Below are 27592 nucleotides of genomic sequence, written 5' to 3'. Positions count from 1 at the left end.
GTTAATTATACAAAGGTGGAACAGGATTGGCAGGAGGGCTGACCTTCTGGTACATGAGGATCAGGAGGAAGGAAGCATAGCCTGCCTTGCTTGGGGCAAACACACAGGTGTGATAAATAGCATCAGTGTGGTTCTTGTGTCCCCTAAAGTGAATTCTAGATCTAAAGTTGTGAAGCAGAAGATATTATTAATTAAAACCCTTTGAAGTTGACCCTTTCCACAGAAGTATTTGTAGGTAGCAGTTGGGCCTCACAAGGGAGTTTTCCAGGTCTTGTAACTTTGTGCCAATTGGTTCTGTGCGGGCTGGAGAGTATACCCGTACAGTGAACTGCAGCGGTTTGTCTTGGCTGGCAGGAGAGTATACCGGACCGAGAGCATTTGTAACAATTATTGTGGAAGTGGTAAACCTGGCATGCGGGTAAGCAAGGTAAAAACTCATAAAGTAATGTGGTGGGATACAACTTATGACAAGGTTGAAGTGGTACCAAAACATCTCGATAATAACTTTATTTTGAAGCTGATGAAGGTGCTTGATTGATGTCTGTTTTGAGAAAGCAGTTTTAAAGTTGAAGTAGTGCTAAAACATCCTGACAAAGACATTTGCTTTACAGTTAAAGAAGTGGCTTACTATTCATTGTTGATGACAAGAGGCTGTCTCAAGAACCTGACTACAAGCAGACAGAGGAAAGTGTTATACAATTGTGAACTATCCTTGGAATCCAAGTTGGAACTTTGAGTTGTCAAGTTGGATTAGTAAAAGAACTGAAGTGGAACCTTTCTTTTGTTATGATACAGGATTTCTTCATCCTTTTTGAACATTTAAAGAAAGACCTGCTTAAATCTGGGAAAGGGGAATTCACCCAGGTTGTCAGAAGAAGCAGCTATTGTGTTATGAATGGTATTGCTCTGTTGGTTGTTAAATTGCCATTTAATTCCTTATTGATTTGGTGTGTATAAAAGTGTGAGGGACAGAAACCTTTAGTTAGAGTGTTTTCTTTTAGTTTACTTTTTGCAGGGAAATCCTCGTCAGGGTAGGGATAGTGAGGCATGTGTCCAACCTTTTTAATTTAAATATGGAATTTGTTGTAAAACTTCCATCAAGTTGTACGCCTCGCATTTCTGACCCCTGACCATTATAAAGGGGACTTTCAGTATTGGAAGAGGCATTATACAAAGTATAGCATGAGCGATAAAACCTCTTCAAGAACATGAGTCAAATAACCACATTACTTTTGTCTGAATTAGCTTAAGGCCATTAACTCAACATGGCCCAAAGCATGCTTGAGAGAATTATGACTAACATTATAATTTCCTTTGTTGCCATTTTAATGATGTTGCTATCCTTTTGATCGAAAAAGAGGGTTTCAGTGCTAAAAAGTGACATTAAAAGTAAAGACAGCAGGATTTTAATTTCAAATCACCAGACGTGGAGGAATGTCCTGAAATTGGATCTCATTCTGTAGAGATATTGTGCTGATGTGGGCACCAAGACTTTTGCAAATCTCTCAAAACGTGGCTTTTTCAATACCAGACCAAGGACTAATCCCAATGGCCACACAGACCGCAACTCACAGTACTATGCTACTGTTAGAAGATGCCAGCCCAAACGCTGGCTACCCACACCCTGTATGGTGCTTCACTGCTCTCGAACTAGGTCTGTACTTACAAAAAGGTTTAGTCACCCCTGCCATATATTCCGAAGCTGCCGTTTATAGCTACAAAAAAGCAAGTGGGATGGATACTCTATCACAGATTTGTTTCCAAATTGGATTTTCCACATCCGTAATCTATTTTGCGCATTTTCCTAAACTGATGGTCTGACCATGGGGGTCAATTTCAAAGTCACTGGCATTAAACAGTAGCTCACATAAGAAACTTCTCCATTTAAGCAGGTTCTGTCACAGTTTACAATTTCACTGTGGAAGAAACTCACCTCTGCTCTGCCATTCAGGAAAGTGGTGACCAGACCAGCAGAGAGGGGACCTTCATGATCCAAGCCTTTGTAATGCTCATCCCACATTGTACCAATATACTAATAGTCCCCCTCACCCCCCCAAGTTAAGAAACAGCATGTTTGCAGTTCCTCAACTTGAAAAAAACAACAAGATGGCCACCATGGATCAGGGAGAAGGGAACTACACATAGTCCCCTTCTGACTTTCCATGGCAGCCGTTGCCGGAAAGGAGATGTGCTGGGAACACAGAGTGTTCCCAGTGCCCTTGAGGGAGCGAGGAGCGCAAGCTAAGTGGGGAGGGGGTGGAGGATGTGGAATTTGAGGTTGAGGGGTGGTGCATGTGAGGGTACCAGATTTCCACATGGAAGATGGCGGCCTACCGCTTCCGAGGAGGCTCAGAGCGGGTGCTTTACCATGTGGTAAAGCCCCTGTTTGGAGCCTCCTGATGGAGGCCGCGGCCTTGCTCCCGCTGGGTACTAATACGTTGGATGCCAAAGTACTGCATGGAGAAGTGTAATTTATGATCAGAAAATGTGGGATGATGGTGAAAAAAAAAACAGACTTTCTGGCTTACATTTCAGAGAAAGTGATCTAATGAGCAAAACTAATAAAGGGTCTTATTAAACAACTGTTCTGCAAGCTTAGAATGTTGACCAATGCCCTTAGGCTTTTCCCACAGCATTCCAAGAGGGAGGGTTCGGCATCCTGGTGGTTTTGCTTCTGTGCTCATCACATTGGAATGTGGACAGGTACACCTCCTGTGTACATAAACCAAGAGTAAAGAACACTTGTGCGAGATACAGGCATGTGGGTAGCAGGTGCAATGCATCCATCCCTATAAGCAGGGAAGAGGAAAATAAGTCAGTGAGTCTGTGTCCAAGTGTTGCAGGCAGATGCTGGGCCCAGGGAGGTTGGTGCAAGCACTCTGGCCACCCTCTTAGTGCAGGGTTGCATGCTTCTGAATGAGGCCAGTAACCAGCCCTTGACAAGAGGGGACAAACCCCTCTAGGCTGGACGATGGGAGGCCTACTAGGGAGCCATCCAGAACCAGTCCTAGCCATGATGTAGACGATGGCAGCAGGGAGGGCCCAAATTCCGGCACTCCCGTTGTTCCAGCAGGTGTCTTTGCAGACCCTTGTCTCTAGCTTTGTCTCCAAGCACAAATACTGACTAGTATCTCTATTTTCAAACGTTCCCAGTTTAAGAACATAGAATGCACAGAGAGGATCAGAGACTAACCTCCACAGCCCTGCAGAGACACAAGGATATTACACAGTGAGCCTGCGTGGAGAGAGTGGGCAGGCTTAGCCCCCTTTCAAAGCTTGCACAACCCAGAGACAGGAGAGCAGTACAGATTGGCTAGGGAAAAATGAACAATCCCGAAGGAGGGAGGTGTGCTTCCTTCTGCTGGTCTCTTGGACGACGACCAAGAAACTCTCAGGAGGAAGCAAGGAGCGGTGGCTTGTGGGGGAGTTTGTTGGAGCAGGTGAGGTATCGGCTCAGGAGCGATAGTGGTTCTGTAGTGTGAATGTGTGTCATTGTGAGATAACCCAGTAAAGAGAGTATATTGTAAGGAGTGAATGTGAAATGGATGAAACTATGTGTAAGAGTGGGGGTTTGTGTGGTAGTGTGGGGGAGAAGTGTAGTAGTGGGAGGAGGATTGTCGTAGTTAGAAGAGGGGAGTAAGAGTGAATATATAGAGATCTATAAACATTTTTTTTTATTATAAAGGAACCAGTTCCAGTGATGGGAGTCCACTCTACCTAGGGACGTGGTCTCTTACAACCTCTGGCAGATGCGACAGTTGGTCAATTTCTGAACTGCAATGCCCAGTTCTCACTTACCGGACACTAATATCTACATGTGGCAGTGCTTCCCCATCACAGTTCCAGCAGCTCTGTGTAGGCTGCGCCCCACACAGCCTCCCGAAGAAACTCTTCTTTCTAGCCATGTCTTGCTCTACATTGCTCTCCAGGCTCCTCGGTGTGAATCGCAGGGCCTTGACCCGATGTACTTCAACAAACGGGAGGTCGAACTGTAAGAAGAAAGAGGAAGGAACAAGTTACTTACCTGTAACTGTTGTTCTCCAGCATGGGTCTGGCATGGATTCACATGCTCATGAATATTCCCCGTCGTCAGGCTGGGAATCCTCGGTAAAGAAAAAAATCAGTATCAGTTTCGTTTCTGATCGGTCTTTCTTAGTAGTAACCAATCACTGATCTCTGGGTCATACTGCCCCCAGCCAATGATTGCCCTCTCCCTAAGCCCCGCCTATGGCAGCCATCCTCAGATTTGGTAGCCCGCAAAGTGGCAGTATGACCTAGTGAAGAGCCGCAGAGGGGTAGGCGGGAGGGTTTGTATGTGAATCCATGCCAGACCCATGCTGGAGAACAACAGTTACAGGTAAGTAACTTGTTCCTTCTCCAGCATGGGGTCTGGCATGGATTCACATGCTCATGAATAAAATAATAGATAGCAGTACACACATGCACAACCACGGGATGTGGCAAAGGCTCAACATTAAGCATTACATCCAAAACTCAACATTAAGCAATTCTTACCTCCTCACCAGGCTCACCTTAGGTGAACAGGTTGCGCAGCACTGCTTGGCCGACCCTGGACTCCTCCCTGAAGTCCCGATTGACGCAGTAGAATCTTGTGAAGGTGTGCGTCGACCTCCACGTAGCAGCCCTGCAGATGTCCAGCAGGGGCCCACCAGACAGGAATGCCGTGGTAGCAGCGATCGCTCTGGTCGAATGGGCTCTCGGACGGCCAGGCAGCGGTCGGTTTGCCAACCGGTGACAGTGCATGATGCAGCCGGAGAGCCATCTCGAAATGGAAGTCTTCGAGAGAGCCTTCCCTTGATTCACAGATCCAAAGTTCACAAACAGCTGTGACGTCTTCCGAAAACTCTTTGTGCGGTCCACGTAGAACTTCGGCGCTCTAGCTACATCCAGTGAGTGGAAAGTCCTCTCGGCCGTCGTCGAAGGCGACAGAAAGAAAATTGACAACATCAAGGTCTCGTTGACGTGGAAGTCCGACGGCACCTTGGGCATGAAGGAGGGGTGCGTCCTCAGCACCAACCTCGTGTCATGAAAAGTCAAGTATGGCGGCTTGCAAGATAGGGCCTGGGTCTCTCCCACTCGTCATGCGGAGGTGATGGCCACGAGAAACGCAGTCTTCCATGACCGGAACTTCAAAAGCGCCGAATGCATAGGCTCGAATGGGGCCCCCATGAGCCTGGTCAGCACCACATTAAGCTCCCACGCCGGGGCAGGAGCCTTCACCGGTGGGAACGATCGGAATAGTCCCTTCATAAATTCCTTCACCAGGCGATCAGACCACAAGGACGCCTGTCCCGTAGTCCTGGTATATCGGGAGATGGCAGCCAGATGTATTTTGATGGAGGCGTGAGCCAGTCCAGCTTTGGCCAGCGACAGTAGGTACGGCAGTACTTGAGGGGCCGTAATCCGCAGAGGGTTAATCTTCTGTACACGGCACAAGACAGAGAACCTCTTCCATTTATGACCGTAACACTTGAGAGTTGAGGATGCCCTGGCCTTTGCAAGAACCTCTCTGCAATCAGCCGGTATATCGTACCCTCCAAACTCTAGTGCCGCAGGAGCCAGGCCTGCAAGTTCAGCGACTGTGGGTCGTGATGGAGAATGGCGCCTCCTTCTCTGGAGAGAAGATCTGCGTCCGCCGGCAGCTTGACAGGTGGGGGCGTTGACAAGTCCAGAAGGTCCGGGAACCAGATCTGCCTCGGCCACGCCGGTTCGACGAGGATCATCCTGCACCTGGACTTCTTGAGCTGGTTGATGAGGCGGAGCAGCAACGGCAATGGAGGGAACGCATATAGAAACAGGCCGTCTCAAGGGAATGAGAAAAATCGCCCATGCTCCTCGGCTGTGGGAACCTGCTGGCGAATCTCTGGCACTTGGAGTTCATCGCCATCGCGAACAGGTCGATCTGGGGTTTGCCCCATCGTTGGAAGAGCCGATCCACTTGATCCTGGCGCAGTTCCCACTCGTGGCACGAGCGCAGCTCCCTGCTGAGTGAGTCGCCGATGGTGTTTTTTATTCCTGCCAAGTGGAAGGAAACCAGAAACATCCCCTGGGCGACGGCCCAGTGCCACAGATCCTGGGCCTCCTTGGATAGGGCTGGGGATCTGGTGCCCCCCTGCTTCCTTATGTAGAACATCGTGGTGGTGTTGTCGGTGAAGATCCTCACCACTTTGTCCTTGAGGGACGGAAGAAACGACTTGAGCGCCCAGAACACTGCTCGGAGCTCCAGGATGTTGATGTGGAGAGACCTCTCCTCCAGGAGCCAAAGGCGTCTTGCGTGGATATCTCCGGTGTGGGCCCCCCAAACCTCCAGAGAGGTGTCCGTCGTCACCATCTCCTGAAACGCCGGGGTTTGAAAGTCCGTGCCTGTAGTGAGGTGAGCCCGGGTGCCCCACCATAGGATCGCCCGACGGAACTCCTCTTCGAGAGGGATCCTGTCCTCGAAGCAGCCCGTCACCTGAAACCAGCGGGCGTCGAGGAACTCCTGTAGCGGACGCATCCGAAGTCTGCAAAGGGGTACAAGGTAGATGCATGAGGACATCATCACGAGAAGTGACTTGAGGAACCTCACCCTGGCCACGTCCGTGGCTTACAGGCGCCGCACCTTGCCCAGGATGGTTTTGGTCCTCTCCTCTGAAGGGGAGGCCAATTGCCCCACTGTATCGAGCTTCGCTCCCAGAAACAGTGCTACTTGCGATGGAACCAGGTGGGATTTGGGGTAGTTGATGGCGAACCCCAGCTCTGTGAGTAACCGGACGGTCCTTGCCGTATGTTCGACGGCAAGTTCCCTTGTCCTCGCCCGGATTAGCCAGTCGTCCAGGTAGGGGTAGACGTGGATCCCCTGCAGGCGCAGCCGCGCCGCCACTGGTGCCAGGCTCTTGGTGAAAACCCTGGGTGCTGACTTTAATCTGAACGGTAGGGCTCTGAATTGGTAGTGGCGTCCCTGAACCACGAACCTGAGGAACTTCCTGTGCCTTTTTAGAATGGGGATGTGGAAGTAGGCATCCTCCAGGTCCAACGACGATAGGAAGTTGCCTTCCTCTAGCTGTCCCAGCACGTGCTGGAGGGTGACCATCCTGAATTTCTGCGCCTTGATGTATTTGTTTAACCGACGCAGGTCCAGGATGGGGTGCCAACCGCCTGTCTTCTTTCTGATGAGGAAGTACCTTGAGTACACTCCGGAGCCCCGGAGCCTCCTGCGGAAGAGCTCGATGGCACCTTTCTTGAGCATCGCCTTTATCTCCAACAGCAGTTGAAGGACGTGATTCTCCTTCCTGGCCATGGGAGGAATGCGAGGGCACTTCTTTTGGAATTCCAGAGAGTGCCCGTTGGCCAGGGTGTCCAGCACCCAACGATCGGTGGAGATGGACTCCCACACTCTGATGAACTTCGACAACCTGGCCGGGTCAGTCTTGCTTGGAGGCGGCCTTGCCGCCTTGGCCTCCTTGGCGACGACGGCGGGATCCCCCTTGCTTGCCGCGACCTCTGTAGGCCTCCTGGGAGGAAGAGCGGGCCGCCTGGCGGTAAGTAGAGGAGCCACCGCTGGATCCTTTGGAGGCACCCGGTCTGCCTCCGGAGCTCCGAAAGGGCCGTCGCTGTTGAAGCACCCCAAGGGCCCGGGCCGTCTCTGAGTCGGTCTTAATGGCCTGTAGAGACTCGTCCACCACTTTACCAAAAAGGTTGTTGCCGTCGAACGGCATGTCCAACACTCTGGTCTGGACGTCCTGGCGAAAGTCTGTCGCCTTGAGCCCCCCTCGTCGTCGGAGGCAAACGCCATTGCCCAGTTGGCGAAATCCGGTATTGGCAATGTTCGTTGCCAACGTTATGGCGTGATCCGACGCCACCTCGCCTTCCTGCAGAATTTCTAGGGCCTCTGCCCTTTTGTCATCAGGCAGGAAATCTAGCCTGGGAGCTATCTTGAACCAGAGCTCCCCGTCGTAGCGGGATACGATCGCTAAGGCATTGGCTGCCTTAATCGTCGTCGCTGCCGACGAGATGACTCGTCGTCCCATAGAGTCCAACTTCTTGCCCTCGCTGTCCGGCGGGGAAGTGGAAGTTGAAGCCGCCGCGCCAGCTGCCTTCTTCTTAGCCGCTGCCGAGACGACCGAATCTGGCCTGGGCTGGGCTCTGAGGCACAAGGGGGCGGCATCGGGGACTCGGTACTTCTTCTCGTACCTGTCCCTCTTGGCGGGTGTCGTGGAAGGGTTCTTGAGGACAGCAAGCCCTTCGTCCCAGATGTCGTCGAGTAAAGGCACCGTGAGGACCGTGTTCCTCTTGGCCTCTTGTTGTTGGTACAGAAATCCCTCCTTTTTCTGTTCTTCAGGGTAGAGCTGGAAGAGCTCGGATACCCTGGTTATCATGGCGTGGAAAGAGCCAACCTCGTCGGCTGGAGATGCCCGCAGGGGTGGGTGATGACGGGATGTCCGCCGTGTCATTGCCGCCGTCATCGTCCGTCCCCGTCGCTGTATCCGTCGACGTATCCTCTCTAGGGTCCGGCGATGGGGATGAGGGGTCCACCGGTCTCGCAGGTACGAAGGGCGGAGCGGGGTGGACTCTCCTCCGCTTGTTTGGAGGGCTTCCCGACGGGCCTGATTCTGGCTCCTCTGTCGGGGTGCGTGGTAATCTCGTCCTTATCTCGGTACATAAGGATTGGATTGCAAACAAAATGGCCGCCGAGCTATACTGGGGCTCGGGCAATGGCTGCGACGGACGGGATGACCGCTCCACTGGGCCCTGCTCGTCGCCATCTTCGATCAAGTCAGCGGGAACCATCCCCTGGGATCGAACCTTCTCGAACCTCTCGTTGAGGCTTATGAACCTCTCGTTGAGGCCTATGGACCTTTCGTTGAGGCCCTTCTCGGTTTCCACCAGTTCCTCCTCAGAGGCTGATTCCAAGTCTGAAATGGACACCACCCCCCCGTCTTTTTCAGTCGGGGGCTTCACGGGGGTCTTAGCGATGGGCTGGAAAGAGGATTCCCTCCGTGGTGGCAGGGATACTCTGGGCCCAGAGGCCGTTTCCACTGGCGTAGTCTCAGCCGGCTCCGCCAGGGTCGCAGCAACCACTTCGGTAGAGGCCTTAGCCGGTTGGATCAAAGCCCTCACCACCTCAGGTGCGTCCTGGGCCTTCGCCTTGGGGGGGAGGGTCAGCGCCTCGCTCCCCCTTCGAGATCGACCGGGTCCGCTCCAGCGGCCTACCCGGGTTCTCGGACTTCCTCTTCCCCGAACCAGAGCGCTGGCTCGTGGTCGAACGTGCCGGGGAAGTAGCTGCTTACAGTTAAGAATCTGACTTCAAATAACTCTGAACTGCTCATACTGGATCATGTTTACTGGGAACTGAAACCTTCAGACCCGAGTCTGTCTGCATAGAGATTGAAGGCTTTTGTATCGGACATTCTCTATGAGAGTCTCTCATGTGCTATGCGTCATTTTATGTGTTGGGGCCATGTCCGTTGAGGTAGGCCGCAGATCTTCCGGAATCTTCCAAGAAGTGTAAACTCGACGAAAACTTCACCCTTGAGGGGCGTAGAAGAATTCCGAAATGGGTCTCCGTTATCGGAAGTAGAAACGGTGGAGCTTGGGGCTCGATTAAACCGGAAAAATGAGAAATTCTCCTGAAAAAGCGTGAAAATGCAGTAAAAAACTCGAGAGCTAAACTTGAGCGTGCAGTAAAAATCTGAGGATGGCTGCCAGAGGCGGGGCTCAGGGAGAGGGCAGTCATTGGCTGGGGGCAGTATGACCCACAGATCAGTGATTGGTTACTACTAAGAAACACAGATCAGAAACGAAACTGATACTGATTTTTTTCTTTACCGAGGATTCCCAGCCTGACGGGGAATATTCATGAGCATGTGAATCCATGCCAGACCCCATGCTGGAGAATAGCTGCTTACAGTTAAGAATCTGACTTCAAATAACTCTGAACTGCTCATACTGGATCATGTTTACTGGGAACTGAAACCTTCAGACCCGAGTCTGTCTGCATAGAGATTGAAGGCTTTTGTATCGGACATTCTCTATGAGAGTCTCTCATGTGCTATGCGTCATTTTATTGTTACATAGATGCCTAGCTCAACAACATCGAACCTAAAAGTGAGTTACCCAAGCTCCAGCCCTCATGCTACATGGATCTCCCTCACTCATCATGGCACACCGATCACCTCCAACACATCTTGTTGACCCTGCCAAATTCTTGTCCTTGTGCTACATTGATGCCACTCCCTCCCTAACAGGACCCTGGATCACCAATTGCTCTATCCACCCCCAACCCTTGCCATGCATCACTGCAGCTCTACCTTCCATGGTAGGTACTGATGATCACCATCAATCTCTGCCTTCCTTGTCACACCCTGTACATTTCACCAGCTCTTGCCTACCTGGTCCTTCTGGTTGGTGTGTCGGGTCAGGTGTCGCAAGAATTGGAACATGGAACATTTTTTCACCAAGATCAAGTCAGCAGTGCCATCGGCAAGGTGAGCGGTGGGTGACAGTCCATCAGGACTCTTTGGACATGCACTGGAGATGCCGGTGAGGTTTATGCCAACAAAGGAGCCTTCCACACTGTGCCAGTTGCTATCTGTGAATAAGCAGAGGGATATGGTTATTCCAGAAAAAGCTACCTGGCTGACCGGGAGTGGAATTGTATGTGTTTTGAAGACAGGATAGAGATAGCAAGACTCCACTGCATCAGGAATCCATTTCTAGATATACAACAGACTGGGATGCATGGAGAAGCCACTTCACGGGGGAGTGAGGTAATGGCAATGACCGAGGGACTCCTCAGGAGTCCATGTTCAGGTTCGAAACCCAGTGATGGGACAGAAGGAAAGTCTTTAGCAACTTGTGGATTAGTGAGTGCATATATGTGTCACGACTGGCAGCAGGACAGGAAATCAATTCTCCTCATCCACTACAAAGTCTATTTCCAGGGCAGGGAACTAAAGGAGGTACATGAGGGGAGACTCCCGTCAGCAGTTCAAGAAATAGAAATGACCAAGGGAAAGGAGGAGGATCACTGCACCTCAAGCTGCTCGCTGGTTTTATTCTGAGAATGTGCTTGCTCTGAGCATTGTGAGGTGGAGCACAGCACCACACATTGGATCTGAAGTTGCGGTGCTTGTTACAATGAGTGTGTAATAAGAAGATGCTCTGTTTTGTTTGCTCATTGTCTGTGAGGTGGCTATGGTTTTTAATTCGGCCAGATATAATGGGGTATGTTCAGATCTGGGTATGCAGTGGGACTCAGGAACTTACTTTGGATCTGACGTTGCTCTGCTTGGATTGCTTCGGCCTCATCAGCGTCTTCCTTGAGTCTTCCTGAGGACTCCGAGCAGACAAGGCACCTAGAACAGAAAAAGAAAGCTGTGATGAAAAAGATGGCTGTGGTCCGTCGCTTAGCCAGAAGGGCTGCAATTTGGTCAGTCAAACGTTTTTCTCCATCCTCGCACCAGGAGAGAGTAACCATCAGGCTTTAAAGGAAGTACAACCGAGCATTCTCGATTCCAGGGGCTAGGTAATATGAATGATGAGCTTAAACAGGCCACCACCGCTACCTTGACTCACTGTTGGTGGCTGTGTTTGTGCAATTAAGTCCCAAGCTATCTAGGAAGGGTATGTGGGGATCGTATAAAGTAAAACAGTGTTATCAGGACAATAAAGCAAACACTTTACTTACACATTTGTGTGTGTATGTATATGACTAGGGCATGTGACGAATCATGAATGTTGTCACTTCTCCCCATGGGGGAACCCCTTCCCATCAGGCCAGAGAGGTGAGGCCGATACTCCATAGTGCCCCTGGGGGTGCTATGATGCAGGAGGTTCTCATGGGGAGGAACCCCCCCCCCTTTTAAGGAGAAAAATGACCATCTGTGGTATAGATGTTATGAGAACATCACACCCCCAGATACCCTAGACTCTCCTTCTGCTCCTATCCACTTTGTAGACAGTAGACTTGTGTACTGTTGTAAAGTAGACTACCTCAAGGTCCTGGAAAGTACTGAGACGAAGAAGAACATCAGAAACCTAGCTAATCCGAGTACTGAGACGAGGTGGGGCACAGGAAAAATGAAGAGCAATACAAAACGGAACTGCAGCCGTATAGACTTCGTCGCAGGCGTGGTTCCCTTTGTGCCATAAAAATCAAAGAAGGACTGAACTGCCTGTCGGAGACGCACAGCCTACCAGGACGAGAGACCATGAAGCTCGGGAAGCATAAGTCAAGAGGACAACAGGACTCCTGTGCCCAACGGCTTCCAGGCAGTAACAGGAGGCTGCAAACACTTTTCCCAACATTCTATCACTAATAACCTTTGACTCGCTGGACAGATTTGGATGAAATTTTCCAAACAAATTGTCTGCCTATAATACACTTTTTGTCTCACCTGTATTTTATTCTGTGAGATCAGCACACCCCACCTTAAGTGGAGTGCCGAGGGGAAACATTGTATCCCTTTTCTCACTTTCACAATAACCTTTAGTTACTGATCAAAGCTCATCCGAGAGGCTGATGGCAGTATACCTTTTTGCATGACTTTTTGTGGACTTTCATTACAGGCTGCCTACAGAGCTGTGATAAGGGACACTAGGGTCACCATTTGCCTAAGTGGTGGCTGTACTTTCGAAGACCTGTTATGATGACTTGGTCTTTCTTGAACCTTCTTCTACCTGCCTGGGTGGGGGAGGTCTTGATGGATCTTTTGTCTTTGGCAGGCTTCCATTGGAAAACCACCAAAGCTGTCTGAGTGCCTGAAAGGAGAGGAAGTGGGGGAGGTGACCAAAACTCCCCTAGTCCTTGTTCTGCAGTGTGCCTGCCTGGAACCAGTTTGTGCAGGGAGGCTGGCTGTCTCCACTGGACAGCCACCCCCCAAGTTTGAATGAATGCACGCATGTCTGGTGATTGGGCTCAGACAGTTTTCCTGCATAAAAGACGAGAGTCCTGGACCACATACTCTGCATCGACCACTGGAACTGAAGATCCAAAGAAGGACAACACACACAGCCACTTCCCGAGACCGCCAGAGCCGTCTGAGTAATTGCTGCAGTCCTGACCTCAGCCTCTGTTTGACAGGCAGGCACTGAAGCAGGTAACTTCCTCCCTGACTCGTGGGTCTAACCAGTCCCAAGACGACCTGCATTTTGCGGCCACCCTGGAAGAGCTGTGACCTCCTCGACCCGCAATTCACCAATGCCTGGGGTCCTGTGCCATTTTGCAGTGCAACACATTCTGAAGTGCGGTTTCATCAGAAACTTTGCAGGCACCCTCCTGGAACTCCAGGCGATGGAATTAGCTCCTTAAAGTCACCGCAGCCGAGACAAGGACTGAGAGCCGGAGCAAAGTCTACTGCACAACAACCGAGCCTTGAAAAAGGCACCAATGAGCCAGTGCTGAGATCTTCTGCTGGGCGTCCAACTACTCGAGAGCAACCGCCAGATCCATTGTAAGTTCTTTTCTTCAGTTGCCCAGGCCAAGACTCCTGAACTGATGTCTGCTGGCGCCTCTCCTTGGGGACTGTCCTACTGCACAAGTTCCTTTACTTTCGTCAGCTGGCCTCCCACTGCGGTGCTCCGGTGGGGGCCCGACACAACGGCCGGGTTCAATCTTGCTTGGCAGCGGCCTTGCCGCCTTGGCCTCACTGGCGATGACGGCAAGATCCACCTGACTTGCCTCGTCCCCTGTAGGCTTCCTGCGACGAGGAGCGGGCCGCCTGACGGTATGTCGAGGAGCTGCCGCCGAATCCTTTGGAGGCACCTTGCTTGCCTCTGGAGTTCCGAAAGGGTGGCCATCGTTGCTGCAGAACTCCCAAGGCCCGAGCCGTCTCTGTGTCGGTCTTGATGGCCTGCAGTGACTCATCCACTGTCTTCCCAAACAGATTGTTCCCGTCGAAGGGCATGTCCAAAACCTTAGCTTGCACGTCTTGGCGGAAATCCGTCGCCATGAACGACCCCCGCTGTCGAATGTAAACGACGTTACCCAACTGGCGGAAACCGGTGTCAGCAATGTCCGTGGCTACCGTTATGGCGTGGTCCGACGCCACCTCACCCTCCGGTAGGATCGCCAGGGCCTCTGCCCTCTTGTCGTCCGGTAGGAAGTCCAACAGAGGGGAAGATCTTGTACCACAACTCCCTGTTGTAGCAGGCCACAATAGCTAGGGCGTTGGCCGCCTTAATCATCGTCGCCGCCGACGAGATGGCTCGTCCCATGGTGTCCAGTTTCTTTCCCTCGCCGTGCAGTGGGGAAGTAGAAGTTGAGGCCGACGCCCCCCCTGCTTTCTTCTTGGCTTCCTGCCGAGACAACCAAATCCAGGGTCGGTTGTGCCCTAAGACACAAGGGGGCGGCCTCAGGGACCCGGTACTTCTTCTCGTACCGGTCCCTCTTGACAGGTGTCGTGGACGGGTTCTTCAGAAGAACAAGTCCCTCATCCCAGATGTCATCCAGCAAAGGCACCACGAGGACCATCTTCCTTTTGGCCTCGGCCTGTTGGTAGATGAATCCTTCCTTCTTTTGTTCTACGGGGCAGAGCTGGAAAAGCTTGTATGCCCTGGCAATCATGGCGTGGAAGGAGCCAATTTCGTCGGGTGGGGAGGCCCGACGAGGTGGTGGTGGTGGTGGGAGGTCCGTCCCGTCGTCACCCGTCCCTGTCGTGGCCGTATCTGTTCCCGTGTCATCCCCAGGGATGGGGGGGAAGGAGAAGGAGACAACGGCAGAGAAGGCCGTGGGGGCTGGAAGGGCAGGGGTGGATGAACTTTCCTCCTCTTGCTTGGAGGGCTTTCCGACGGGCCTGGTTCCGCTGGGTCATCCGTTGGGGGTACGGGCAATCTCGTCCTTATCACTGTGCATATGGTTTGGATTACCAAGTTGTCTTGTGGCTCGGGTTGCGACGGGCGCGATGGTTGCTCCTCCTCCACGGGAGCCTCGTCTGCGCCACTGTCACTTTCTTCGTCCCCCTTGTCGGGATTCCTCCCGTGGGATGGGGCCTCCCCAACTTCCACCAACTCCTCCTCGGTGGCTGTGTCCGTAACGGCCACCGGCCGCCCCCCTCTTTTTTCACCAGGGTCTTCACGGGGGTCTTCTCGATGGGCTGAAAAGAGGATTCCCTCCGCGGTGGCAGGGAAACTCTGGGCCCCGAGGTCGCCTCCACTGGGGTAGCCTCCACAGGCTTCGCCAGGGCCGTTGCGACTACCTCGGTAGAGGCCTTAGCCGGGTAAATCAAGGCCTTCACCACATTGGGTGCGCTTGAGGCCTTCACCTTGGGGGTAGGGTCACCGCTTCGCTCCCCCTCGGCTGGTTCCTTCGAGATCGACCGGAGCCTCTCCAGAAGCTTAGCCGGGTTCTCAGACTTTCTCTTCCCCGAGCCAGAGCATTGGATCGTGGTTGATTGCGCCGGTGAAGGTGCGCCCTGCCTGGAAGCTCAGGAGCCCGACCGTTCGGCGCTCCCGGTGCCCGCGGACTCACGGTGCTTTGCCTGCTGGTGGGTCCCAGTCGCCGGAGCGCCCTCACAGGACTTAGAAGACCGCTCAGACTTCTTCTTCTTCTTCTTCTTCTCACCTGCTGGGCTCTTTCCTTCCAGCCAGCTGGCGAGACAGGTCCGACGATCCCACATAGTCCGATCCGCCATGTTCATGCAAAACGCACAGTCCTTCTCCACGTGTGTTTTGTCTCCATGAAGGCAGTAGAGGCATTTTGAATGCTCGTCCTCTAACACATTCTGTAATCCGCATCCAGGGCAGTTCCTAAACAGCTTGGATCCGGGTGTCGAGCTTCCTTTCTCCTGGGCCATGTCCACGAGGTAGGCTTCAGAAACTTCTGGAATCCTCCGAGAAGCGTAATACGACGAAAACTTCGCCCTTGAGGGGCGTAGAAAATTACGAAACGGGTCCCCATTGATCGGAAGTAGAAACAGTGGAGCTTGTGGCTCGATTGACCGAAAAAAATGAGATAAATCTCTTGAAAAAAAACACAAAACGCAGTAAAAGCTAGAGAGATATAGCACGAAGAATCCCAACACTTGAACGTGCGGAAAAAATCTGAGGATGGCTGCCAGGGGCGGGGCATAGGGAGAGGGCAGTCATTGGCTGGGGGCAATATGACCCAGAGACCAGTGATTGGTTATTACTAAGAAAGACAGATCAGAAACGAAACTGATACTGATTTTTTCTTTACCGAGGATTCCCTGCCTGACGACGGGGAGTATTCATGAGCATGTGAATCCATGCCAGACCCCATGCTGGAGAAGGCATATTTGCAGGGCCAGAGTACATGAAGCTGCACTGGACACATGAGGCTATGCTTGGTTAAAGAAGATATACCTGCTCTACAATACTACAATTATACATTTGTTCATAAGGGGGACCTGACATATTATAGAAGGCTGTATCCCTTAAATATCAGGGCATCACCCTTCTTAAAGGTTATGCAATATGTTTGCAACCACTACTGAAGTAATCAAACTTCTAAACAAATTGTTGCCCATGTATCCTTCTTAAAGATGTCGACATCAACACGTTAAGTGCTTTCCATTTGTACCAATTTGAAGAGGTCTTTTATATGTATGCATTTATTTATTTAAACTTTTGTAACACACCAAATACCTCAGGGCGCACAAAGAACCGACCGAACAGACAGGACAAACCCAGTCGGTCATGGGATGAACGATTTGATTTAATCAGAGGAGTCAAGGGGGGAGGCAAATAGTCAAAGCACTGGAATCTGAATCCGGACATGCAGTGCAACATGCATGAGGACGCTATCCGTTGCATAGCAAATGGTATGGACAGCAACAGTAGGGCACGCAATATTTTGATGAGTAAATAATAGACTTTCCCAGTTTGTGTATGTGTATTTGAACCAAGCTATTAGTACTTTACTGTCGGTTTCCAGTATCCCCACTTAAAATAGCATTACCAATTTACATTTTGCCTAGTTCGCAGTTCATTGACGATTCCATTGTTCTAGCTGGCACATAATGGCATTTCCATCACGTTTAGTTAACCCATCACTGCCTACCATTGACTTCCTTCGTCAAATAGCTTTACCTCCTGCTGCAAGAAAGTGGAGCGAGCAATACCCGCCGTGGAGCCCTTTGGTCTAGACGACCAGCAAATCTCCAGCCTGCCTCTGACACCAAAGTAAAGACTCTCTTCCCTCAGGCAGCATCTGTCATTGGCTTGCAGGTTGGCTGAGGTGAACCAGGTGCCAGATCCAGCATGCCCCAGCCTGCCTGCAAAACAATAGCAGGCAGCTATGCGTGAAAGGAGCCGACAGCCCTTTTCCCATAGAACTTCATTTTTGGCACATGTACATTGCTTGTCATAGCACCAGTCATAATGACAGTGCAATTACTATATTTGGCTGGTCTGCAAACTGGATTTGTGAGAATGGAATGAGAATGGAAGCACCGGTAAAAGTGGCATGTGCACTGGTGTTCAAACTAAGAGCAAATATTTACCTTTTGCTGACCCTAACTTATTGCAATTACTGTCTTCTCATCAGAGCAACGACATGTCCTATTGTATTCTTGCACACATATTGTCAATTGTACCCACTGTCTTTCTTGTTTCCCATCTCTTCTCAGTCTCTTTCCCACTCTGAGGTTCTTTCCACTTTTCCCCATTCTGGGACGTTCCTCCTTTCCCTCCCCACTCTGGGGCTTCTCCGTTCTTACCCGCCTCCGGGGTTTGCCTCCTTCTCAATTCCACTCTTGGGCTTCTTCGATCTCTCCCCACTCCAGGGCTTGCTGCTTTTCCGCTCCCCACTCTGTGGCTCTTCTCGCTCTTTCCCATTTTGATGTCTGCCTCCCGTGCCACTGGAGCCACTGCGTACCTGCTTGCATGGAGTGGTGCTCCTCAGGAGGGGTGCAGAGTCTGCCCAAGCCTCTTCTTGCTGTGGAGCTGCTTACACGACTCGTCAACTGGACTATGTGTCAGCAACTCTTCTCTCCCGCTGTCTTGGGGATGGGACCTGTAGGCAGGTTCTTGTCTGGGCTTTGCCACAGCCGTCGGTTTTCATTCTCGTGGTTGTTCCAGACTGTTTTGGCTGCTTGCCAGCATTGCCTGGCTGAAGTCGCTTAGTGCGCATGGTGGGCCGGGACGCCGTATCTGGCGTTCTCTCTCTCTGACTGGCAACACCTCCTGTGGGCACTTCGGGTGCAGTTGGACACTGCAGGCTTTGCAGACACTCTCTCCTGATTGGTTCTTTCACTGACTCTCTGTCAGGTTCCATGGTAGACATTGGGCCTCATTACAACTGTGGCGGAATGGGTAAACGGGTGCCGCAAAAGGATGCGGACCCGTTAACACCATTCCGCTACATTACGAGGTCTCCTCGCGGGACCCGCTCTGCACGTCTGGTTTTACCAGACGTGCAGAGCGGGTCCCGCGAGGGGAAGAGGGAGCAAACAACGGGCCGCTCGTAATCGGTCCATTTTTTGCTCCCTCTCCCATTCCCATTCAGCCCTATGGGGGATAAAATGGGAATGGGGAAGGTCCGGGCCCGGGTTCCTGGAGGGAGGAATTACCGTGCCCTCCGAACTCGGAATGGCCCTGTAATTCCCCATTCTGGGAACCCGGACCCGATTTTGGCAGCAGCCATGCCGCCAATAGCGGTATGGCTACCGCCAAAATCGTAATGAGGCCCATTGACTCCATGCACAATGGGTGAGTACTGGGGTTGCAATTACTGTTTTTTAATACTGATTATTTAACTTTGGTTTGGGCCTTAACCTGTGTAATTCAGAGTCAAGGAGTATTCCTTGGGCAAGATAGCTGTAAGAAATCTGACTCCTGATTGGTTGCAGAGGAGTCAAGGGGAATTGTTGAAGATTCTAAACTGCCTTTCATCAGTTTACTTTCCACAAGAAGGTTCTGTTTTTTGTAGCTCTTCAGTTTAGGCCATAACTAGGATTAAGAATGAAGTAAAGTGGAATGTCAGCTGTTTATTAAGTATCTAGTTACCCGGAAGATTCTAGGACAGCAGAAAATGCAGGAAAGCGAGAGGAAGTTCAGAATCCTTAGCCAAGTACCTTTATTTGTGAAAAGAAGTTATGATTTGATTTTGAATATTTATAACACGCTCAAGACGGACCTAACCGTATAAAGGCACATAAACACATAGCACAACAGTAAAGGAGGGTGGGAAGTCACCAGGTAAGCTGCTCAGGTAAACAGGTAGGTTTTTAGGACCTTCCGAAACTGCGGAAGTGTCTGACAGACCCTAATCTCCAAAAGGTATGCTATTCCAGAGTCTAGGACCGAAGACAGCAAATCTTCTATCACCTCTGGAAACAAATACTGAGCGTGGACTACTCAGGAGCCACTGACCCCTTGAACGGAGTGTCCTCATGGGGTTGTGAGGACAGATTTTAGTGCTTATGTACTCCGGGGCCAATCCATTTACACACTTGAAGATCAAGCATGCCACCTTAAATTTAATGCGGTCTTCCACTGCCAACCAGTGCAGTGTTCTACGAAGAGGGGAAACATGGGCCGATCTACCAAGCCAGCCAATCAGTCTGACTGCTGCATTTTGGGCCTTCTGAAGCCTATAAAATTGTTTTGCAGGGATGCCCATCAGAAGGCTATTACAATAGTCCAAATTGGTGTTTGTCATGTCCCCCATCACTGCTGCATGATCCTCCTCTGGAATAAATGGTAAAAGCTGACGGAGCATCCGCAAGGAGTAATAGACTGACTAAACCTTAGCCTCAACCTGTACTTCGCTGCTCAGGTTCTCCTGCCATAGGCAGCCTACGTTCTTGATTTTAGTAGCAAATTGAAGCTCCTCACCGAGGATACGTGGGGCAAAAGATTTCCTTGCAGCCAGAACCTGCTGCCTAGGTCCAAACAGGATAACCTCAGTTTTGGCTGCATTCAGCTGGAGCTGGTTTTTTGCCATCCACTTGTTTATACCTTCCAGATGAAGCCCTCTTCGATGTTATCAATTTTAATATAGATTTGTGTGTCGTCGGCATACGAGTGGTAATTCAAGCCATGACTTTTCAAAATGTTCAGCACGGGTCACATGTACAAATTAAACAGGGGAGATAATGAGCATCCCTGCGGGACTCCACAACTCGCACAATAGGGTCTGAGGTATAGCCCCCAAATTTCACCCGCTGACATATTTTTACCAGAAATGATCCAAACCATTTCATGGCCTGCTCAGAAACATTCCCATGTTATGCTTGGAACTCAGTAATTTAATTGAATCACTTGAAAGATTTCACAACATTAAGAATTTAATTGAAGTTTGCGCGCTTTCCGGAAAACTACATTATAGTTTGTTTACTTGGCGGAGTGCAGCTTTCGGGCTTCTATAGTGCACGCTAGTGCTTGATGAGAGCAGCTCAAGTGCGAGTGCCAGCGCATGCCGGCAGCCTAGAGGAAAGACCCTCACAGCGTTGTGGATGTTCAGACAACCGAAGGAAAAGGTTGCGTAGGTAACCAGAGGCAAGCTTTCAAGGAATGCATTGTTTGCCGAAGCAGCTGGGGAATCTTGGAGGTGCCGAAGCTCCACTGTGCCGAATTTGTGTATGCGGGTAGCGCAGTGCACGTTCATTGTGTGGAGGACATACTGAGGTGCGGGAGAGCATGTAAATCTGAAATGAGCCCGAGTCTGCACGGGAATGCTTGGGCAAAGTAAATGGGGACTCTATCCCTGAACCAAGTTCAAGGGAAGACAAGGGACCATTGTATCAAAGTTACTGGGCTTTTTTATTTGGTATCTATTAAATCCATCGATGGACTTTCTATCGAATTAATTTGCATCGAGGGAATTGCATCGCAAAAATATGTATCGAATGAGATTGTCAGAAGCAGCCAGTGCGAGATTCCCGGTGTGTGAGAGCAGTAGAGAGCAATACTGGTACGGCTTGACGATCCGATAGGTCCTTTCTTCTAACACAGTGCAGGCAGAAGTGCGGACGGTTGCGAGCCGACAAAGCCGAAGCTGGGTGCTGGGTGTCGGGTGCTGGTTCCCGTCAGCATTCCGCACCCCGTATCCCGTATCCCCATACCCCGCTGGCATTGACGCTGACTGCGGTCACAGCAGTGACGTTTGGAGACGAGAGGAGAGGAGAGGTTTCATACGAGCACGTCAAGAAACAGACACTGAGCTCGACATCGCTGAGCTGCTGAGTTGCGGCTAATGAGCTGCTGAGCTTGCGGTGGGTAAACACATGATAAACACATGGCAATTTTATGTTAAACTCATGGTAAACCTACCCATTGTCCTGAGTAAACTGTCCTGAGTAAATTGAGTTAACTGAACGTTTGGGCTGTTGCTATCACGGCGGGACTATTGTAGTTCAGCCAGTCTATCCAGCTAATCTGAACTTTGTTGTTGAGGCTGTTTAGCAATTTGAACATTTCACCGTTGTCTGAGCGCACGGGGGCTTCCTTGAGATCTGTGCGGCATCTGCAAGCTTTCCACCTTTGAGCCGCTCGGATCATTGTCAGCCGGGAACCCGCGCGAAGGAAACATACAAACCAAAGGTTTGCCTACGTAAACGGGGGTGCTTGTTTTTAAACCCATGCGGGCTGCGGGCATATGGCCTTTGAGCCGCACGGGTCTTTATTCTTTTCAGTCCCCGTGTGGAAGGGCCAGAGTGGGAGACTGCCTCTGTGAGTGGGAGCCCGCCTGGAGTCTGTGCGGCATCTGCATCTGCATCTGTGGGCACTCTGCCTTTGAGCCGCACAGTTCTTTTGTTCCAGGGTGAATGAACCATTCTATAATTGGTCCAAAGTCAGTATCTCATAGGACAATGAAGCTGCGGAGCAATTCGCTCCAGGACGATCTGAGAGCCCCAGAATGGGAGGAGCCTAAAACGGCTAGTAGCCCTCTAGTACATGGCTTGAGGGGGCCTTTGGAAGCAACCAGTAAGGTCCCGTTTCCCGGGTTGGGGGTTCAACAGACCCAGGTGCAAGTGCATGCAGACCCCTCCCTGTCCCCCCGCTCCACACCAGTAAGAGTTTTTGGGGGGCAGGAAGCTGAACCTACTTTGGCGGACAATTGGAAAAAGGGTCTTGAATTTACAATAACCACAACAAAAATTTAAAAAAAAATTGAGGAGCACTTTGGAGAAAAGAAACAGTGGCATGTAACAGAACTTAATAGAGACAATGATACATCTTTAAGCCCCATTAGAAATCATAAAAGGTCTAATGAGCCTGCTAGGCCTGCTCTGGATCTGGATACAAGTGATCATACGTTGAGTAAACTCAATCTGTCTGGCATAGACATCAATCAAGAGCTTGCTGGTCTAGTACAGGAAGAATTACCAGCAGAAGTACCATCAGCTCTAGACTCAAGTGACACCCATGGGGAAAGTGTTGAAGAGAGGGTCCAGTCAAATGGCAAAACATTGAGTGCACTTAACTATGTACTGAACTCGTTAGTCTCCGTTTTCGAACTTTTGAAAACTGAAGTGCAACTTCAATCTGGCTCCCTAATGGAACTGACGAAGGAGGTGGCCACTCTAAGATGGTTCAGTAGTGGGCTGTTGCAACGTTATTAATACAAAAGTGCTGTCAAAACTGCAGGAGATGCAGCTAGAGTCAATTAAACAAGGGCTGCACATCTCAGCACTTCAAAGGTCTTTGGCAGCCAAAAATAAATCGGAAGAGACAGATAGATCTCTAAACCACGCTTTGCTGTCCCAACTCCAATTATTAAATCAGAACCAACTGGAGCGGGCTGCGTCAGAGCCAATAGTGGTGGACAATCAACAAATGGATGACACACCTCTGTCGGAGTTGGTTCCGGAAGAATTCCGGAGATTGGCTAATGTGGGAGAGGGATTCCAAGATGAAGACACAGTTGGAAAACTACCCCTGGTCAACTCTAGTGACCAGTCGGATTCCCAAGGCGTGGAGACCTTAGAAGCGCGTCCCCAGGGTGCAAATCTAGGGGGGGGAATCAAAAAAGGGAAGCAAGAAGGCTGAAAAGACTAAAAGAAAAAGATGTTGGTAAAAAATGGGAAAAGAAAAATCAAAGAAACTATTGAAAGTAAAACACAAGAATTCAGAAACTAACTCATTCTTGAAGAAAGTTGGAACTTCCCATCCATCGGTGGCAGAGAATATCAAGAAATTGTCGAACTTGACTCATTGAACAGTCCACAGGGAAAAGGGGGGGCGTGAAGAGGAAGAACAACCAGGAAAGAGCTCTCCAGGGTGTTCCGGAAGATGCAAGGAAAACTGGCTCTAATAAAATTGAGGCCATATCTAGTGTGACATCAAGAGGCTCTCAAACAGATAAGACTTTGAATAAGCAGGAAGTGGTCCTAGCTCCATCAAATATGAAGAAGGTCATCAAATTAGCCCCCATTTTTCTAAAAGTTAGACCGAAATCGGGGCCCAAATCATCCCCGGTTAAGGATGTGGATATAGTTGAACCGAAAACTAATGTAAAGATCGCCCCAATCTTTCTGAAAAAACCTTCAGTTCAAAATCAGATGAAAACCACATCTCCGACGGTAGAAATAAAACTGGGCGAAGGTAAATTCAGGTGTCTGGGAGACTCTGTCTCTTTTTCAGAAAAACCAAGACTGTCGGAAGAAATCGAGACCTCATCCGAAGTGATTACTGGGACATTGGAACAAATGTCCCGACAGGGAGGGGAAAAAATCATCATGGGCTCACACTACACGATGCCGATTATTGGGCTATCCTTAACTGCTAAAAATCATTCAAAATATCTAAATCGCGGGACTATACTCTCACGTTTGAAAAAAGTACCGTGTTTGTTTCTAATCAACAGTAAAGATATAGAATCAGTCAGTTTCCCAGACCCAAATAACCCTTTCTTGGCAGAAGTGGGTTGTGCCTCCAGGGAAGTGTTCCAGGCAATTGAAGATGCAAAATCGGATTTAAAGAACATGGACATACTGGTTTTAAGAAGTCAACCAAAACCACTGCAGCCATTGAATGTGGCTGCAGGAAAGAATGTTCACTTTCATGAAGGGGCTACTAAATTGCAACCCCCTACCAAGAAGACTACGGCTACATGTGAACTGAGGAGTGTCTCCAATAAGGACAACTCCCTAGCCCTACTACCAAGTATTTTAACAGAGGTTTTTCAGAAGCTGGGTTTAGGCACACAACATCTTTGAAAATAAGGGGCTGAGAGTCATCTGCTGGAACACACGGGGGCCTAATAATTGTACATCAAGGGCTATAAAGAACTATCTGTTTGATGTGGGAGATGTTGTAATGTTGCAGGAGACTTGGCTCATAAACCAAATATTAGTTGAAGGGGTTTCTATTGTTGTACAAGGGGCAGCACAAAAAGCTAGAGGGAGGCCGAGTGGAGGGCTGCTTATTGCCTTCAAAAATTCTAAATTTAAGGATGTTGTCTCCTCTGAAATGCATAGTCAAGGGCTATAAATGTGCAAGGCTACATTTTTGCAATATTTACTGGAATCCTTCTAGTATGGTGCTCCCTGTATTCCTTGATGCGTTAGCCAAGGCGTTAGGAGATATGAAGTCTGCTTTTCCAGGGGCTGACATAATCCTGGGGGTGATCTAAACACCCAATGCATTGACCTCCTAAGAAAGCAGAGAATATCAGTGGGGAAAATAACTACCAAAAATGGCCACCAGTGCGTAGAGTGGTTAAATGATTGGGGCTTGAAAAGGTCAAATGGGTGTCTTCCACGTGACAATCCGGCCAATCCAACTAGGATGCAGGGCATGTCTGCCTTAATATTGGACTGTCTCTTCCTTTCTGGTGGTCTCTTCGAACAGAAGGTAAACTTAAACATAAAAGAGGGGGGTGGTAATGACCATCTTAGGTTGGAACTCTTTTTCCCAGAAATTTCTGCAGAAATTTCGTCACAGATGCCTCAGAGGCTAGCAGCCTGGAAAGGTAAAGTTCGCCTATTGAAATATAAAGCTGGGGGAGTCCATCTGAATGAAAGGATGTCTGCACTAGCAGGAGTTGTGCAAAAAGAGAATTGCTCTCCCTGAGGCTTTATTAAATTTATTTGGCAAATCTGTCACCCGAAGCCAGGTGGGGGTGGGTCTAAACAAGTTCACTGGCACGTGTATGATGAAGAAACGATGGCTAAAAAAAAGATCTCAGTGGTAGGATGAGGTTCATTAAAAAAGACTCATCCATTGGTAAAATTGAACAAGGGGTGAAAATAAGACTGCTTAAAAATAGGTACAAACAATGGTCATTCCAACAGGACGGGGAGCATATCTTGGAGGTTCTTGGCAAGAGAGATGCTAAGGGGTTTTGGGACACCATGCATGAAATGGAGGGGGAAAAAAAAACTCAATTGTGCAATTTGGTACCCGAGGGTGATTGGATCAAATACCTAAATTCAGTCTTTGGTCAACCGGTAAGAACAGTTTGGAACTACGATACTAAGGCGGAATGGCGGCTTGATTTCAATACCTCGGATATCGAAGACCTCATTAGGAAGGCCTCTTCCTCGATAGCGGCAGGGCCCAACGGTCTGACTTATCAAGTCCTGAAGGGAAATCCGGCTCTATGGGCAAAATTGCTTAACTGGCACTTGAGGGAAATCCTGACTCAGAAACAACTACCAACATCGTGGCGCACTGCCACGGTTATCCCACTATTCAAGGGGGTGATAGGGAGGCGGCGAAAAAATATCACCCCATCGCCTTGCTGGATATTGAAAGCAAGATTTTTATAAAAATCTTGCTGGAGGAACTGGAAGCATGGGAAAAAAAGTCAGAATGCTCTCAAAATGTCAAACTGGGTTCAGGAGGGGACTCTCAACGGCAGTGAATGGAATAGTATTAAATCTTCTGAGTGAAAAAACACATGGTAAGGGAGGTGAACAACTCTATGGTGCTTGGGTAGATTTCTCAAAGGCCTTTGACCAAGTGGACAGGGGAAGGCTCTGGATGAAATTAAGAGCGAAAGGCATCCCAGAGGGGCTCCAGGCGATGCTCATCAAATTCCTTAAGGGCAATGACATCAGGATGAGATTAGATGCGGAGGGTCATCTGTCAGAACCAGTGAGAGTTAACTGGGGGATAAGACAGGGCTGTCTCGGCGCCCGCTATTTTTCAACCTGTATACCTCTGACATGGGGGACTTTCTAGCATCCTCGGCGTTGTCCAGTCCTTCCCTAAATGGTAAGAAAATACACTGGCTGGCCTACGCCAAGGATGTGTTGGTTTTAGATAAAACAGCCATTGGGCTGCAATGTTTACTTAACAGTATTCACAACTATGCAGTCGAAAAATGGGCTCTCCCTGAATCCTAATAATCAAGGGTGTTGGTATTTAGGCAAAGGAACAAAAACATTGTTTTTCTAAGGGTGGAGGACTTGGTCTACCTGGGATACAAAATCTATGCCACACTGGCATTGTGTAAGGCAGAGTCTGACCTTGAGACAAAAATAAAACCCCTAGCAGCCCAGATGAAAAGAATTATTTGGAAATATGGCAAATTTTCGATCATACCTGTCCTTAAGTTTTACCAGGCCAAAGTCATCCCCGTTTTATTATATGGGATAGAAGCTAAACCCCACCTATGGAATACGTCCTGGCAAAAATGGGAAGGTCTTGTTTGGAAACATGCCTTGGGCTTACCAATGAGTCTATCGATGGACAATATCAGATTCAAACTGGGTTTAAGATCATTAAAATCCCAAGCAGGGTGGAAATGCTGATTCTACACCATCGTATCTATCATGACACCTCAAGACCAATCTTTATACACAGATATGAGAAAACATCTGGAGGCTGGTAATTCTCACCATTTGGATAGACTTGACTCGCTGGCGAAGGAATGGCAGGGGTGCGTGGACATAGATTCCAAATTGTTGGAGGAAAATCCATTAAAGGCTAAAAAAAAATGGGAGGAAATGGATTGGATTAAGACTCTTGAGAAAATAAGATCAGGGCCACACCCGAATCCTCTACAAAGGCCGGAGAGAAAATTGGGTTTCCTCAGTAAATATCTAATAAAATTCTCAGACTGGAGACTGAGGAATACGTTTTTGAGACTGAGATTGAACATATTACATACTGGGGAAATCCTGGCGAGAAGAGGTTTGGGGGCCGTATAAGTGTGCCTATGCCAGTCGTATGCCAAGCCTGAAAACCAATCAATCCAACATCTGATGATGGAATTTCTCGTGCCCTCATATTCCAGGCATCAATTTTTCAGTAGGTTTATGTCTGATTCAACATAGTGGGCACATGACCATTTCTGGGAAATCCTGATCGATGGTCATTCCCATCAAAAGACGATCGCTGTTGTTAAGATGCTTGAGGACTGTAAGTTAGAACTGTAAAATCTTTGTAAATGTGGCCTGAGGTCTTAGTATCAAGGGGGCAGGGTAAAATGTAAAGGGTAAAAGAAGAAAAAACGTTGCCTTCATGGGGACTTCCAACCATGGTTGAGTTGTTTATTTGTGGAAGTCTATTCTGTTTTCTCTTGAGCCTTTTGCTTCCTTGATCTTTTCATTTCTTTTATCGCCCTCTCTCGCCTCCTTTCTCCATCTCTTTCTTCTCCGTCTTCTTTTTTCTTTCCTTTTTTCCCAGTCTTCTTTTTTCTCTTTTTTCCTCTCGCATTTTAAATATTGCTTAAATATTG

At 49.5% G+C, this 27592-nt stretch overlaps 1 protein-coding gene across 3 annotated transcripts in view; it reads right to left on the bottom strand.

Moving 5' to 3' along the window:
• LOC138567235 (ceramide kinase-like) overlaps positions 1–27592 on the bottom strand; it is a 276517-nt gene that overhangs the window by 9412 nt on the left and 239513 nt on the right. For 2 of the 3 annotated variants that reach the window (XM_069645230.1, XM_069645231.1), the window contains 3 exons: positions 11269–11357; positions 10392–10591; positions 3799–3989 (listed from right to left, as the gene is read on the bottom strand). In XM_069645230.1, the coding sequence (XP_069501331.1) occupies positions 3799–3989; positions 10392–10591; positions 11269–11357 (480 nt within the window). The remainder of the gene's footprint in view (positions 1–3798; positions 3990–10391; positions 10592–11268; positions 11358–27592) is intronic. The other variant, XM_069645232.1, reaches the window with a different exon arrangement.

Source organism: Ambystoma mexicanum, chromosome 2p (assembly GCF_040938575.1).
Source record: "Ambystoma mexicanum isolate Mex_15411 chromosome 2p, UKY_AmexF1_1, whole genome shotgun sequence".
NCBI lineage: Eukaryota > Metazoa > Chordata > Amphibia > Caudata > Ambystomatidae > Ambystoma > Ambystoma mexicanum.
This window is presented reverse-complemented; position numbering and strand designations above follow the sequence as displayed.